The sequence below is a fragment of the Musa acuminata genome, chromosome BXJ2-6 (genome assembly GCF_036884655.1).
Source record: "Musa acuminata AAA Group cultivar baxijiao chromosome BXJ2-6, Cavendish_Baxijiao_AAA, whole genome shotgun sequence".
In the NCBI taxonomy this organism is placed as follows: Eukaryota; Viridiplantae; Streptophyta; class Magnoliopsida; order Zingiberales; family Musaceae; genus Musa; species Musa acuminata.
In genome coordinates, this window is record NC_088343.1 from 44967328 (window position 1) to 44981446 (window position 14119).

General features: G+C 38.2%; 1 protein-coding gene across 3 annotated transcripts; it reads right to left on the reverse strand.

Moving 5' to 3' along the window:
- Nucleotides 1-386: 386 nt before the first annotated feature.
- On the reverse strand, nucleotides 387-7184 carry LOC103990018 (uncharacterized). Of its 3 annotated transcripts, XM_018826992.2 has the most exons (8): nucleotides 6588-7184; nucleotides 4517-4619; nucleotides 4309-4374; nucleotides 2146-2301; nucleotides 1975-2071; nucleotides 1102-1278; nucleotides 750-918; nucleotides 387-657 (listed from the first exon to the last, which is right to left on the reverse strand). In XM_018826992.2, exons 1-6 carry the CDS (start codon nucleotides 7096-7098, stop codon nucleotides 1144-1146), a joined length of 1068 nt encoding a protein of 355 aa, XP_018682537.2. In that variant the 5' UTR covers nucleotides 7099-7184; the 3' UTR covers nucleotides 387-657; nucleotides 750-918; nucleotides 1102-1143. The 3 variants fall into 3 exon arrangements, with proteins under 3 accessions (XP_018682537.2, XP_018682535.2, XP_018682536.2); XM_018826990.2 differs by having other exon boundaries at nucleotides 750-1278; XM_018826991.2 differs by having other exon boundaries at nucleotides 387-660; nucleotides 750-1278.
- Between the last annotated feature and the right edge of the window lie 6935 nt (nucleotides 7185-14119).

The following is a 14119-nucleotide window of genomic DNA, read 5'->3' on the forward strand; positions in this document are numbered from 1 at the left end:
TCTGTGCTTTTGCCTCCTCTCCTTTCGAGTTTGCTGGCATTTGGAGGAGGCACGTACATATGGACAAATGATATAAGTGTCTTACTGCATACTGTTCAACATTGCATGTGATCGGTGAGGGGGAAGACAGACCCTTGCAATGGAGGAAGCCTGGTCTGCTTCCACTGGGCAAACCATTAAGTTAAAACAGTGACATAATAGATAGAACAAGAGACAAAGCGTTTAATTCATGTTGTGTCTACTACCTTTTACCTTTATGATTCCAACTCAGATTGCTGGGCGAAGCCTCGATGCAAGCATATGCAACATAGGTTCGTAATCTCAGATTACTCTATGAATGAGATCAGTTGGTGCAAGCGTAGGTTTCCACAAATATGCACAGTACATGAATCCTAGTATAAATTTTTTTGGAGACACTAATAGTCTCTACAACACAAGAATTTTTCTTCATCAACTTTGCTGTCAGTCTAGGGGGGAATGCATTGATTTACATGATGAAAACAAATTGGCTGATTGAACAGTCACCACCAATCTCTTAAGAGGATGGCTGCTTGGAAAAATGTACTTCATCAGAGAAAAGTAGAGTAGCAGAAGGACCAGTCTAATCCATGAATCAATCATCAAGAGAAGCAAATCATCAATCGGCTGAGAGCTTGGCTGCTTGGAGAAAGGTAACTCTTTATCAGAGAGAACTATCATGTTAGGCCACTCTAACTGTAAATATGTTACAATGCATAAAGTGTACCTACCATCAGACAACCTGTTCCACAAAGTAAAGCTAGGATAGCGATTGGCACCCTTAGCTGTCATTTACTGGTATTGGCTGGAGCAGCTGCAAAATTCATAATAGTGAAACAAGACTGACTGGGTAGCATGCAGAGAATGGCTCACTGACCATAAATAATCATGTGCCAAGAGCTGAACGGTTTGTAAAGATAAAGTTAGTTGACAAGGAAAAACAAAAAGTGGAATTTAAAATTTTGACATTTAAAGTGCACCATATAAATGGAAATATATCGCTTCTTTAGTAATCAACTTAAAGGAGCCCAGTGCTGAGCAGGTGATCTTCAAGAGCACATTTGCCGGAAACGAAGAACTCACTCGCTGTTGCTCATTGAAACCCAGTGTGCAACTTGTGGAGCATTAGCGGAATTCATCATGATAATCGAAATCATCAAAGTCTTCATCTTCATCATCAATAAAGATAGAACTATAGAACACATACGGGTGTTCTATCATCTCCTTCAAACTTAGCTGGCTGTCTTTATCTGAATCAGCCTGAAACATTAGAAGAGGAAAATAACAAAAAGGAAAAGGTCACTTCAAATGCATTGCAACTTTATGGCATGTTTAGCACAAACAAAAAATCTGATTGCTGAAAGCACAACCATATACAGTTTAGGGCATAAAAGAAACTGTAAATTGCAGACCATGGCAATTATCAAGGGTTAGAAGCAGTGCCATGAATGAAATAAAATAACACTTTTCTGCTGAGAAATATGGTATGTGATGATACTTAATCTAGCAGGATATGTTCATTTATATGCAAAGGAAATCTGCAATTTCTTATTCTAGTTTTTCCCTATACAACACAAATCTAATTCTTAATGACCAACCAACATGAATCATAATTATCACTAGTACAAAAACAACGGGTGGAAGAGGATATGGAATAGCAAAGACTAACAACATAATCTGAAGACCATAAGCTCGACAATATAATAACAAGAGAATGGTGATTCCAGCAAGCCATTTTTTGACAATCATGTTATGGGGTTTGCCTAAAGGCAAATCCCACAGACAAGAAGCTAAAGACATGAACTTGCATGATGAAAAAAATGAAAGAGTTAATGCTGACATTTCAAACGCCTGTGACTTTTGACAATATCAAGTGAAAATTGTCTGATCTGCATCACGATATCCAAGGATATTACTTTTTAAGCATAGATGATCCAGGATATAGGAAATCCAAACCTCTGAAAGTGCATAATCAGCTTGTTGTTTTGCATAGTAGTGTTCAGAATGGTGAATTTTACCAATCACACCAACGAGGTCATCTCCCGATAAGAACCTATACCAAGTACCAAATATAAGCACTATTAATAAGTTTCCAATTGCTTAGTCAATAGTTTTCCAGATTTATACCCATCATTGTCCTGGTCAAGCCTTGAAAATAACATTTTTGCTTGTCCTAAGGCGGCAGAATGATTGTAGGGTCCGTCATCATCTTGTATCAAGTCAAATAATCCAACAAAGTATTCTTTGAAGTTAAGCTTCCCATCTTCATCTCCATCTTTTTGCCTGGAAGGATATATTTAGGAGCCAACAAACATTAGATTACCAACATATAGTTTCAGAAAGTAACAAAAAACTACAACATGCAGATTATCACATAGCTCAATCTGCCAACTCTATTTTCATGTAAGAAACAAAGGAGAAAAGAAATTTGTTAAAAAGCTTCTCTAAACATTTGTTATTCTGCATAGTGTATTCTTTTGGTTGCTAGGTGATATGGGGATGATGACAGAATCTGACTTAACACTAGATAACATGAAAGTTGACATTTCAATGCCAATTCTGTACTGAATTGTGTAAAAGTAATTAAGATTTATCTTAATTAAGTGACTGAAACTCTACACAACGAAATCCAAAGAAAGAAGAATGAAGCAACATGGAACAGTCGTAAAAACAAATATCATAGAGTTTGGCCTTACCTGGACAGTTAAAATCGAAGAATGTAAGAAAGAAACATGGAATAGTTGTAATAAAAAAATATATCAGAATTTGGCCTAACACCAATTCTGTGTCAATATATCAAATATCTAAAAATAAATTAATATTTGTGACCTATTCTACACCTTTGAGGCTAAAGAGTGTTTCATGAATTATTGCCTTGACATTGCATTCATCATTTTTGGGTCATCCACATCTTATTTAATAAGGATATAAGTGTTCCACAGAATTATATGAAACATCACTCTTCAGTGTAGTGACATTGTAAGCAGCACATCGTCATTCAAGTTATTTACATGCAGAGACACACAGGTATGTATAGATGCATGTGCAGAAATGCATATATGCATGTACAGAACTGTCAGTTGCATCATCAATCATGTTAACATCAACACTGCAACACATCATTGCGCAGCATAAAAAAATTTCAGAACCAATAGGTGAGCTTCGGATGGTTTTAGCTGTATCTCAATTATAAAGGTGGACTCTGCGTAATGGCAAACCTATGAAATTATCACTCTAGAAAATATATACCAACTTCCAATTCTTCCGTTCAAAGACAATAGATTGTTGCATGCACAAAAAAGAACTTCCTTTATCTCGGATGTGAACAACTTCTGATTGGGCACCATAATTGTTGATTTTCAGTAACCAACAACTGTATCCTGGTTAGTAGCTGAAATGACCCTTTTATATATTCTTATCTTATTAATTTAAACATGCCATCACACTTATAATAGATTAATACCACCAATTGACTTGTTTCATTACTATCTGCCGAATAAGTAAAAAGAGAAATTCCTAAACCCCTTTTGCCACCAGGTGGCCAATGCAAGTGATAGCCCATCATTGTCTCTGGCTGCTTATATTTCCATTTCATCTTTGTATGCTGCAAGACCTTGTAGCACTATGAGGCAGTGCCACACACAAGTCTCCCACGATTTGGCGGTTGCAGGTGCATTATGTATATGCAACCCTGCCTGTGCACAGGCTAATTTTGTTGCTTGGATCCTTGATATCTAGGTTGCAAATGATGTTAGGGGGCTAACAAATGGCATCATATATTTCAATTATATAACAGTGTGGTAGATCTTATTCACACTATCTTGCAGGACATGAATCGCAAAAACCCCTTTGCAGGAGTTTCGCACAAAGCAAAAATTTTGATAGTTTATGACAAAAAGCTGAGAGGAGTAGCTGAATTTAAAGAACAAAGTTTTGTATTGGATCGTGATAAATAAAAGCAGACAACAATGAGTGGAGCTTGTTGGTCAGATTATAGGTTTTCCAGAAAACTATGTAAATCATAAACTAAAGACATGAAATTGAAATTAAAACAGAGTCTAACAAACTAACATAACCCTATGTTAATGCAAATTTTTATTTCTTGGATCCATACTATGCTAGCTTCGCAATAGTTAAATGGATAAACTATATACAAACAACATGAAATAAGTAATTGAAAGATTGCACAAGTATCTGCTTATGTTGTAGATAACTGCTTGTACCTAAAGAGACATTAGATTGATAAAATAATGAACCTCAAAAGTTCAAAGATAAATGAAAGAGTTGCACCTTATTTCTTCTTTGCACAGCCACTGGATCAGTTTTGGGTTGCCACTGTCAGCAGGGTGTAGGAAGCTGAAGAAGCAGAAATAGATTTAGAAGAAAGGTAAAATGGATAGTACAAGAACAACAACAAAACCATAAATCCCAACTATTTGGGGTCAGCTAGAAAGGTAAAAAGGATACAAGTCAAAAATAGCAATTCTCAATAACCTACTCATTGAATTCGGTCAAATTCAAAAGTCCATTTCCATCAGTATCTGAGGCATTGAAGTGATCCTCCTTCCACCATCCCGTTTCATCAACAGGCGAAGCTTTAACTGGAGAATGTTACGTCTAACACCCACTTAGGATTATTAGATCATCCTTGGCTAGCTATATTTATGCATGCTTTAATTTTTGACTTTGGAAATCATGCACATTATCAATTGTAAACAACAAACTTCCAGAAAATAGAGAAATTTTGCATTAATTAACATTAATAAGTGTTGCAAGAATAATGCAAAACACTGTGATCAACAGAACCACATAATAAATTTTGTCCATTTACACCGGAATGTTGAGAAAATATAAATATTTTGGAAACTCAAAAGCATGAAGCAATGTTAATATAAAACTAAAATTCTTAGTAATTATAAGAATCATACAAGCTCCTAAAAAATATAAAGCCAAGTTTTTACACGGACATTGGGAAAAGATTAGAGAATTAGGTAGGCCTCAAAGAATATAATATGAATAATAGATGTTGTACAGGATAGTAGTTAACTTGTGTATGTCAGCTCAAATATGAAGCTGTCCTAGGTAAACCACTATAAATGACAAAGAACTCAACAGCGAAAAAGGTGTCTGAGAAGGCTAATGACCATAATGCTTAGACTTAGATGTGGGAACAGATTATTCTCCACATGGTCCCAAGACTGTTACAGTAATTTACAAAATTTGTCTAGTAGAAATAACTTAAGATCTCACCATTAGGGTTTACTAAAGTTCCTTGAGAAAATAGTAATGTGACATTTATGAATCTCGTCTTAGATAAATACTTTCTCATAATGTCATGGCTAATTGACACAAAAATGAAAAAACATTTGTGAAACTAAGAATAGACAACTATAGAAAACTCCCTATATTATTCAATCCCACCACTACATCTTACATATCTTATGCAAAAACAGAAGACTATGTCCCAACCATATAGGAAACCATAAGTTAAATAAAAGAGTTAGGAGTTGGATATTCCTCCAGTCAGTGGCATTTATGAGAAAGGGTTTAATTCACAGCTATAAATGACAAGTTCCAGCTGATGCTTGATATTGATAGAACAAGCCGCCTTCTTGTCATGGCTAAACAGTACAAAAAGCGCTTGTGGGACAGGTACAGAAGAAGAGCTGATTCTTCCTCCTCTTCCAAGATGTGATGGTTCCGTGATCCAAAAAGATCTCTAAATGGTTAGTATAGATTGCTACCAAAACTCCCTGACTAAACATGATCTGAGTCAGCGCAAGAAAAGTGATCTTTTGATATTGAGAAAGAAATGGATAGTTTTGTCTAAAGAAGGATAAAGTGGATGCACATTTCATCACAGATATGAAATTATAATAGGTTAAAAAGTTGCTCAAAGATGGACAAGCAGAAGCAGTTTCCTATATAAGTTTTGACAATTGGAACTCGCATGTGTATCACAAAGTAGACATGATTTATCAAGAATTTTTTTTATAATTGTAAGGGCTTAGAAAATAAAATTGCAATAATTTTCAAACGCCATGAGTTGTCATGTGTTATGCAGCAAATAGAAGCTTGAGACTTGTAGAATTAACTTCAACATTTGCATGATTAGGAAACACAGTAGGACTTCAACCATGTTACATACAAAGATTATATAAGAATAATACAAAGATTATGTAAGGAAGGTTATTAAGCTTGTTATCAAAATAATAAAGCCTGTATTAGTTACACATACTGCTATTTCACTATCTTCTTTTCATCATTAATGTCTTGGCAAGGAATCAAATGAACAAGAATCGATCAATTGCAACAGGTTCCATAACTTGCTTCTCTTAAGTTTGCGATCCACCTCATGACAAACCAAACCCGGTGAAAAGTAGTGGATTAAAGAAGCACTATGTTTCTTTGGAAATAACATATATGAATTTAGGAACAACCTACCTAAAGATGGCATCTTTCTTCTTGTAAATACTGGCAGTCAAAGTAGTAACTATTAATGGTCGAGACTTGCGATTGAATGAAACCACAATACAAAGAAGACAAATCATACGAGGGATCGAACCGACCAGATTGTCGATACTCTTCAAACGAGACAAATCCGTCCCCGTTGCTGTCGCAGAGCTCCAGCTCGCGGCCAGACCGGTGGATCGCCTGCTGGAAGTTCCACTCGGCAAGCTCCGTCGAGCTCACGAACCCATCGGCGGGGGCGACGTCGATGCGGGGGAAGAGGACGACGATGCGGTGGGTGATGTTGAAGCGATCCTCGCCGTCGACGTAGTCCTTGGGGTCGAAGAAGTCGTCCCATTCCGGCTGGGACTCGTCGTGGTGAGGGAAGCTGAAATGGTCCCCTTCCAACTGCCGGGCCTCGCGTCGGCGCTCGATATCTGCGATGATGGGATCGAAGGGGATTTGATGGTGGGAGGAGGCGGAGGAGGTGTTGTGGCTGAGCTTGAGGCGGCGGTGGTGGTGCTGGCGGTGGCGGCGGGGTGTCCTCGGGGGTACGGAGGCGAGAAGCAGGAGGGTGAGGAGAGCGGCGGTGGCGTAGATTAGTATTGTGGCGGCCGACGGCTTCGCCATCGACCTTCGATCGAAAGGAGGAAAAAAAGCACAGGAGTGGGTGAGCGAAAGGGGGTGTTGGAAGATCTATTTTCACCGCGGAGGATAGTAAGCCATGGATTCGCCGTTCGCAAGCATGCTCTCGGATATATTTATGATCGGACGGTTCACGTTTGAAATGATGGGTGGGAATGGGATCCACGTGACTGTACGGCTCTGATAAGAACTGGACGATACCGATTACAGTAGAACGCGCTCGATGTCATGACGCAGTTTGTGTGTCTCGGCCGTGGTACGAAACACAAAAAGTCTCTTATATTATTGGTTTTAACAACCGGCCCCACATAAACTTCATATAACCGGCGAATGGTTACCAATAGAAAACAGCTCACCCGTGTCGCGAAAATTAGTATAGACGGCAGAAGCCGCGACGGTGGGAACCGTCCGATTATATACCTTTCCTTGTCTAAACCGTTCATTTATATACTGAGGTTGAGTACCATATCATCGATACATAAAAGAAAAGAACGACAAATCAGAAGAATTAACAAAGACTCAATGGAGTTACAAATGATTTTGCCTTTAGTAGGTTCACACAAGTATAGATTGTAATAAGCTGATCTATGAGCTGTATTGGGCTTTGTCATGCCTCGGATGACTCGAGAGATGTTGAATAACTAACTAGTAGATCTATGGGATTTTTCTTGATTTGATTATAATTGAAGGAGAGCAAGTTCACATCAAATATAGTGGGTGCATTTTTTTTATTGATTATGTAAGGATCCGATCAAATATTGTTTGAATTTCAACTTGATATTTATGTGCCTCATAAATGATTAGTTAGTAGATCTTTGATGAGATTATTTTTTCTTATAAAATTAATTTTTATTTGCTAGCGTATCGATACATAATGGCATTTGATTATGCTTGGGGGAAAACATTGGTCACTTGAAAGGTCTATAAGTAGCTTCCTTATGTCACAACTCTCCTTTATTGGGGCTCATTGAAACATCATCGATCTCTTGTTGGATATTTTTGTCATGATCCGAGTTTGATGGGCTAACTGACCTATCAACTTTGTTTAATCTAAGTCCTTTGATCAAAATACTTTAGCTGAAACTAATAATAATATACTCATCAGATCCTTATAAGTCAATCTTAATATTGTCCATGTAAAACTAATTAGGAGTATTACAATATCTTTGTATCTAATTTTTTTCTTTTCCCTCCCCATCGAGAAGACTTCAATAGTCTTGAAAGTTGCTTCTAACTTATATGTTTATATTATTTAAAAAGATATTTTATTTGATTAAAATATAATATACTCTTCGTATGCTTTTGTATAGTAGAGAAGATTTTGCTCCATTAGGATGTATCGGATGCCCTAAATATTTTTATCAAAAATACATATAAAAAATACATAAAATGGTTTATATGCTTTTGTTTTGGTTGAACATGAAGCCTAAGAAAATACTATTTCTATGATAAGTAATGCTATTAAATTATACTTTAATAGACCTAAAACATGTTAATTTATTATGAGTTATCATTAAGAATGTTGAGTCTCATGTTAGTGCATTGTTATATAAATAATGATGAGCCTCATGTTTGAGAGTGTTATATGTTATTTGATATGATAAAATTTTATTCTGTTTCTTTAAAAGAATGATCTCTTAAAAATGTTTGAAAGAATTTATTTCATATTAATGTTATACTTAAATAGGAAATAAATTAATTTATTTCTTATAAGGGTACTTAAAACTATAAAATAAATAATGATTGATGACATGTCTTCCATAGTAAGTGTAAAAATTAGGTAAGTTAAAAATCATTGGTGAGATTTGTAATAAATGATTTTTTCTAATTAGGACAAAAAAGTGAAAAGAATTACACTCCATGTTCTCTCTTTCTCCCTCTGCATATTAAGGATGATCTACCAAATTATTATTGTTCTTTTTTTAAGAATTAATTCCATATTAGTTTCATCATTAAATTGTATTTGAGTAATTTTATCCATTATGATAGTATTTCCATCTCAAGATAGATATAAACATTAGGAAGATAAATAAAGAGGATTACACTTTGTATGTAATTTGTCCTTCTCTCTGGCCTCCTTAGTCTTCTTCTTCCCTGTCTTGAGACCCTTAGTAGTATTCAGTACAAAAAGAATCCAGAAGCCTCACCAAGGAACGGAATTTGGAGATAGGAGCAACCTCATTGGCACACCTAGCACCATCACTATCTCTGGCTCAGCCACTCCACCACTGAGTTGAGAAGTGGGAAGGAGAAGGATGAGGAGAGAGATGGTGGCGTAGATTAGTATTTATGACAGTCGATGTCTTCGCCATCGACCTTTCTCTCCTGGCTTCCATTTGAAGGTCGATGGCGAAATCATCGAGTGCCACAATACTAACTACGTCATCATCGCGCATCTCATCCTCCTCCCTTTTATCCCCTCGAGATGTCTTTGTACGATTAGAACACATCATATGTCCTGAGTGAATACACTATTATAAGCATAGAAAGGTAATTTATCCAATTACGACATGTGAAGTGCATTGTATGCTTTTTGTCTCGGTAGACGTATAAAACATATGAACATCTTTTATTTGACTAACTAAAGGGGATGAATAGTTTTTTTTTTTCTCTCAACCAATGGGTTTTCTTATTTTTATTTGTTATTAAGATTAATATTAAGGCATGAATTGTGCTGTGGTAAAGGAGTGGTGGTCTACAAACGCAAAGACAGACGATGGTTTGAGTGAGTGCTGCTGGTGGATGCATATTTTAAGGATCATGCAGGGGCCCAATTTGTTCTTAGATTTGTCTTGTTCTTGGATTTTTAAGCTTTTTGTTTCCTCAGAGTGTCAGAATTTATTTGCTACCAGCTTTAAGATTTGTCTTGTTCTTAGATATTTGTGACTTTCCTTTCTCACAAGGTCAAATTTTATTTGCCAATAGATCTTCAGAGTCAACATTTATTTATTTGCTAGTAGATCTTCAAGACTCAATTCTGGTTGAGGAAGAGAGCTTGGCCACTTTGTCTGGGCCTTGTTTAAACTTTGTGTGCTTAGCAAATCTTCAGGATTTGTATTGGTTCTCACAAATGATCAATGTTCAATTTGCTAGTAGATCTTTGAGATTTGTCTTTCTCAAAGGATTATATATATTTTGACAGCAAATCTTTGGGATTAGATTTTCTTTTTGCACATGATCAGATTTGATTTTGCTGGAAGAAAAGCTTGGACACTTCTTAAAGCTCTATAAGTAGTTTGCAGATGCCACAGCTCCCCTTCGTTCAGCTCCTGCTCCCATAACTCTTCACTGAAATCCATGTTGGTCTTCCCCTCCCAAGAGGAGGAGAAGAAGAGGATGACAATGCCTTGAGAAAACTGCAGCAGCAAAAGTTGGAGTGGCTGAGCCTGAGGTAGTGGTGGTGCTGGCTATGCCTGTGGGGGTTAATCGAGGGGATGGAAGGGAGGAGGATGAGATGAGCAATGGTGACGTAGTTAGTATTGTGGCACCCGATGGTTTCACCATCGTCCTTCAAATGGAAGCCAGGAGAGAAAGGTCGATGGCGAAGATGTCGGTTGCCACAAATACTAATCTACGCCACCATCTCTCGCCTCATCCTTCTCCTTCTCACTTCTCAACTCAGTGGTGGAGTGGCTGAGCCAAAGGTAGTGATGGTGCTAGGTGTGCCCGTGGGGGTTACTCGAGGGGATAGAAGGGAGGAGGATGAGATGCGCAATGATGACGTAGTTAGTATTGTGGCACCCGATGATTTCGCCATCGACCTTCAAATGGAAGCCAGGAGAGAAAGGTCGATGGCGAAGACGTCGGTTGCCATAAATACTAATCTACGCCACCATCTCTCGCCTCATCCTTCTCCTTCTCACTTCTCAACTCAGTGGTGGAGTGGCTGAGCCAGAGGTAGTGATGGTGTTAGGTGTGCCCGTGGGGATTACTCGAGGGGATAGAAGGGAGGAGGATGAGATGCGCGGTGATGACGTAGTTAGTATTGTGGCACTCGATGATTTCGCCATCGACCTTCAAATGGAAGCCAGGAGAGAAAGGTCGATGGCGAAGACGTCGATTGCCATAAATACTAATCTACACCATCATCTCTCTCCTCATCCTTCTCCTTCCCATCTCTCAACTCAGTGGTGGAGTGGCTGAGCCAGAGGTAGTGATGGTGCTAGCGGTGCTAGTGGGGGTTACTCGAGGGGATAGAAGCGAGGAAGATGAGGCGGACGAGGGTGATGTAGATTAGTGTTGTGGCACCCGATGGTTTCACCATCGACCTTCGATGGAAGCCAGGAGAGAAAGGTCGATGGCGAAAACATCGGGTGCCACAACACTAATCTACGCCACCATCTCCCGCCTCATCCTTCTCCTTCCCACTTCTCACGGAAGTCGTCATCAACATCTCCATCGCCTCTATAAACCCTCAACTCTCCTGATTACTAGATAGATACTCATGAGATTTCAAAAATGTACATAAATAAAAATGAGACATCGAGCACATTTTTTCCTTTTCTCTCTCTTATTCGATTCTAAAACCTCTTTCCTCTCGCCATGCACCAACATCAAGCCCATGGCGCGGTGTAGTGTGTCATTCTTTCCTTGTTTGGTTTTCTTTTCTCTTTACACGTCTCTTCCTCTCTTGCTGCAATATCTTTTCACACACGGTGGAGAGCTCGAGGCGACGGTGGTGATGCCGGTGGTGGCGATGCGGGTTGCTCGGAAGGACAGGGTCATGAAGAGGAGGATAAGGAGAGCGACGGTGATGTAGATATTGTGACGTCCAATGGCTTCGCCATGGACCTTCAATGGAAATGAGGAGGAAAAGGTCAAAGACATCAGACATCACAAGAGTAATCTGCGCCACCGTCGCTATCCTCATCCTCCTCTTCCTGCCTCTGTCCAAGATGACTCCCCACCACCTAAACCGCTAGCACCACCACCACTACCTCAAGCTCCACCACAACACCACCGCCTCTAAAATCCCTCAGCTCTCCAACAAAATCCATAAGGATTAATATTAATTAATCTATAATCCTAAATATTTTTTATTAATAAAAATAAGATTAATCCTCCGCCGTACGATCTTCATACCTTGCAGTGGAAACAAATGGTGAATGTGTTGTGGTAGCTCTAAATGTTCATGTCATGGATGAACACGTACAGGTGCAAAGAGATGCTTCGTACAATTAGGATGCAAGGAGATACAAGTTATTTTCCCAGTTAGGGTGCATCAGATGCATTCGGCCAGACTAGATCAAGTGGCACGTGTGGTATTCATATTGCTAGTGGGTGCATTTTCTTGACCTGGGTCATGTTCGAATTTGCTTTAATTTTCATGGAATTAGCAAATCTTTAGGATTTCTCGTGATTCTCGCACATGATAAAAATTCAATTACCCAATATATCTTTGGGATTCTCCTTTATCTTAAGATTTGCTAGAAGATCTTTGAGAGAGCAAGCGAACGACGAGGCCACTAGGGGTCAGGGCAGTTGTTGTGGATAATGAAAGTAACAATGAGAAATGAGGGTTACTCTGTATCTGAATCGATGCCGATGCAATTGCCGAGCGATTCTTTCGTTGCTTTGCATCTGCATCGATATCGACGCAGTCACCGAGCGGCGAAAGGGTCACTTGGCAATTGCATCGGCATCAAATGTAGTTATCGAGCCATTCTTTTGTCGCTCTACATCTGCGTCGACGTCGATGCAGTTGTCGATTGACAAAAGGACCACCGATGTAGATGCTGAGTGGCCCTTTCGTCGCTCGGCAATTACATCAACACTGATGCAATGAACAACTATTTCATCACTCTGCATTTGCCTCAGCGTCGATGCAATTGTCGAGCGACTAAAAAGTCACTCAGCATCTGCATCGGTAGCCCTTTTACCGCTTGGCTACAGTGTTAAGATTGATGTAGTGAGCGGTCCTTTTACCGCTTTGTATTTGTGTCAATGTTGATGCAATTATCGAATGGTGAAAAGGTCACTCGACAACAACATCGATATAGATGCAAAGTGATCCTCATTTCTCGTCGTTGCTTTCCTCATCCATGATAGACACTCATGGCTTCCAACAGTATCATCGTTTGCCACCACTGATTGGAACATTGAAATTACTTTTTTACCTATTATTTTTGTATCTGTAAAACCGATGAGATTATGGTAAACAGATCTACATATTTCACTTTCAGATTTCAATATAAATTATTTAAGTCTAAAGATTCAGATATTAAAAATGTTATACAAGAGATAAATAATTAGCGCCGAAGTAAACGACACTACTTCAAGAATACTGCAGCAACTTAGGTTGCTCCCACCGAGAAAAATAAGGAAACCAATTAGAAAAAGTATAGGTAGAGAGCTGCAGTGAAGGGAATCGATGTCCAGCATTGTAAAATACTTCTCAAGATATATATATATATATATAGTTTTTGATCGCAGGATCATTAAGTTGATGTGATAAAATCTTTACTTAGACAAGTAAGCTAGCATGTTCAAAATTTATCAGATGAGATTTTAACCCTCGGACATGGAGTTGATTTACCAACAAACTAATGCTTAAGATATAAAAAATATATCGATGAAGTTTGAACCCGAACCATTAGTAAGTGGGTCAACAGATTGGTAATTTGATTCACCATCAAACTATTAAGATATAAAAATGTGTCGATGAAGTTTGAATCTCAATCATTAGTAAGTGGGTCAACACATCCGTGATTTAGGTGTGAAAATATGAGAAGTGTTGATGAAGTTTGAATCTTAACATTTAGTAAATGGGTCACATATTTGTGTTTTAAGTGTGAAAATATATAGGATGATATTTCAAACTGAGAGTATGATATATTATCACCCTAAAATATGTTGAACAAGATTTTGAAATCTCTAACCTTTGGTAAGTTGATCCCCTACACCTATATCAAATCAATATTTTACATATACAAAATATGTCAGATGAGATTTTGAATCATCTAACCTTTAGTGAGTAAATCTATAAAGCATCATTTTAGTATATTAG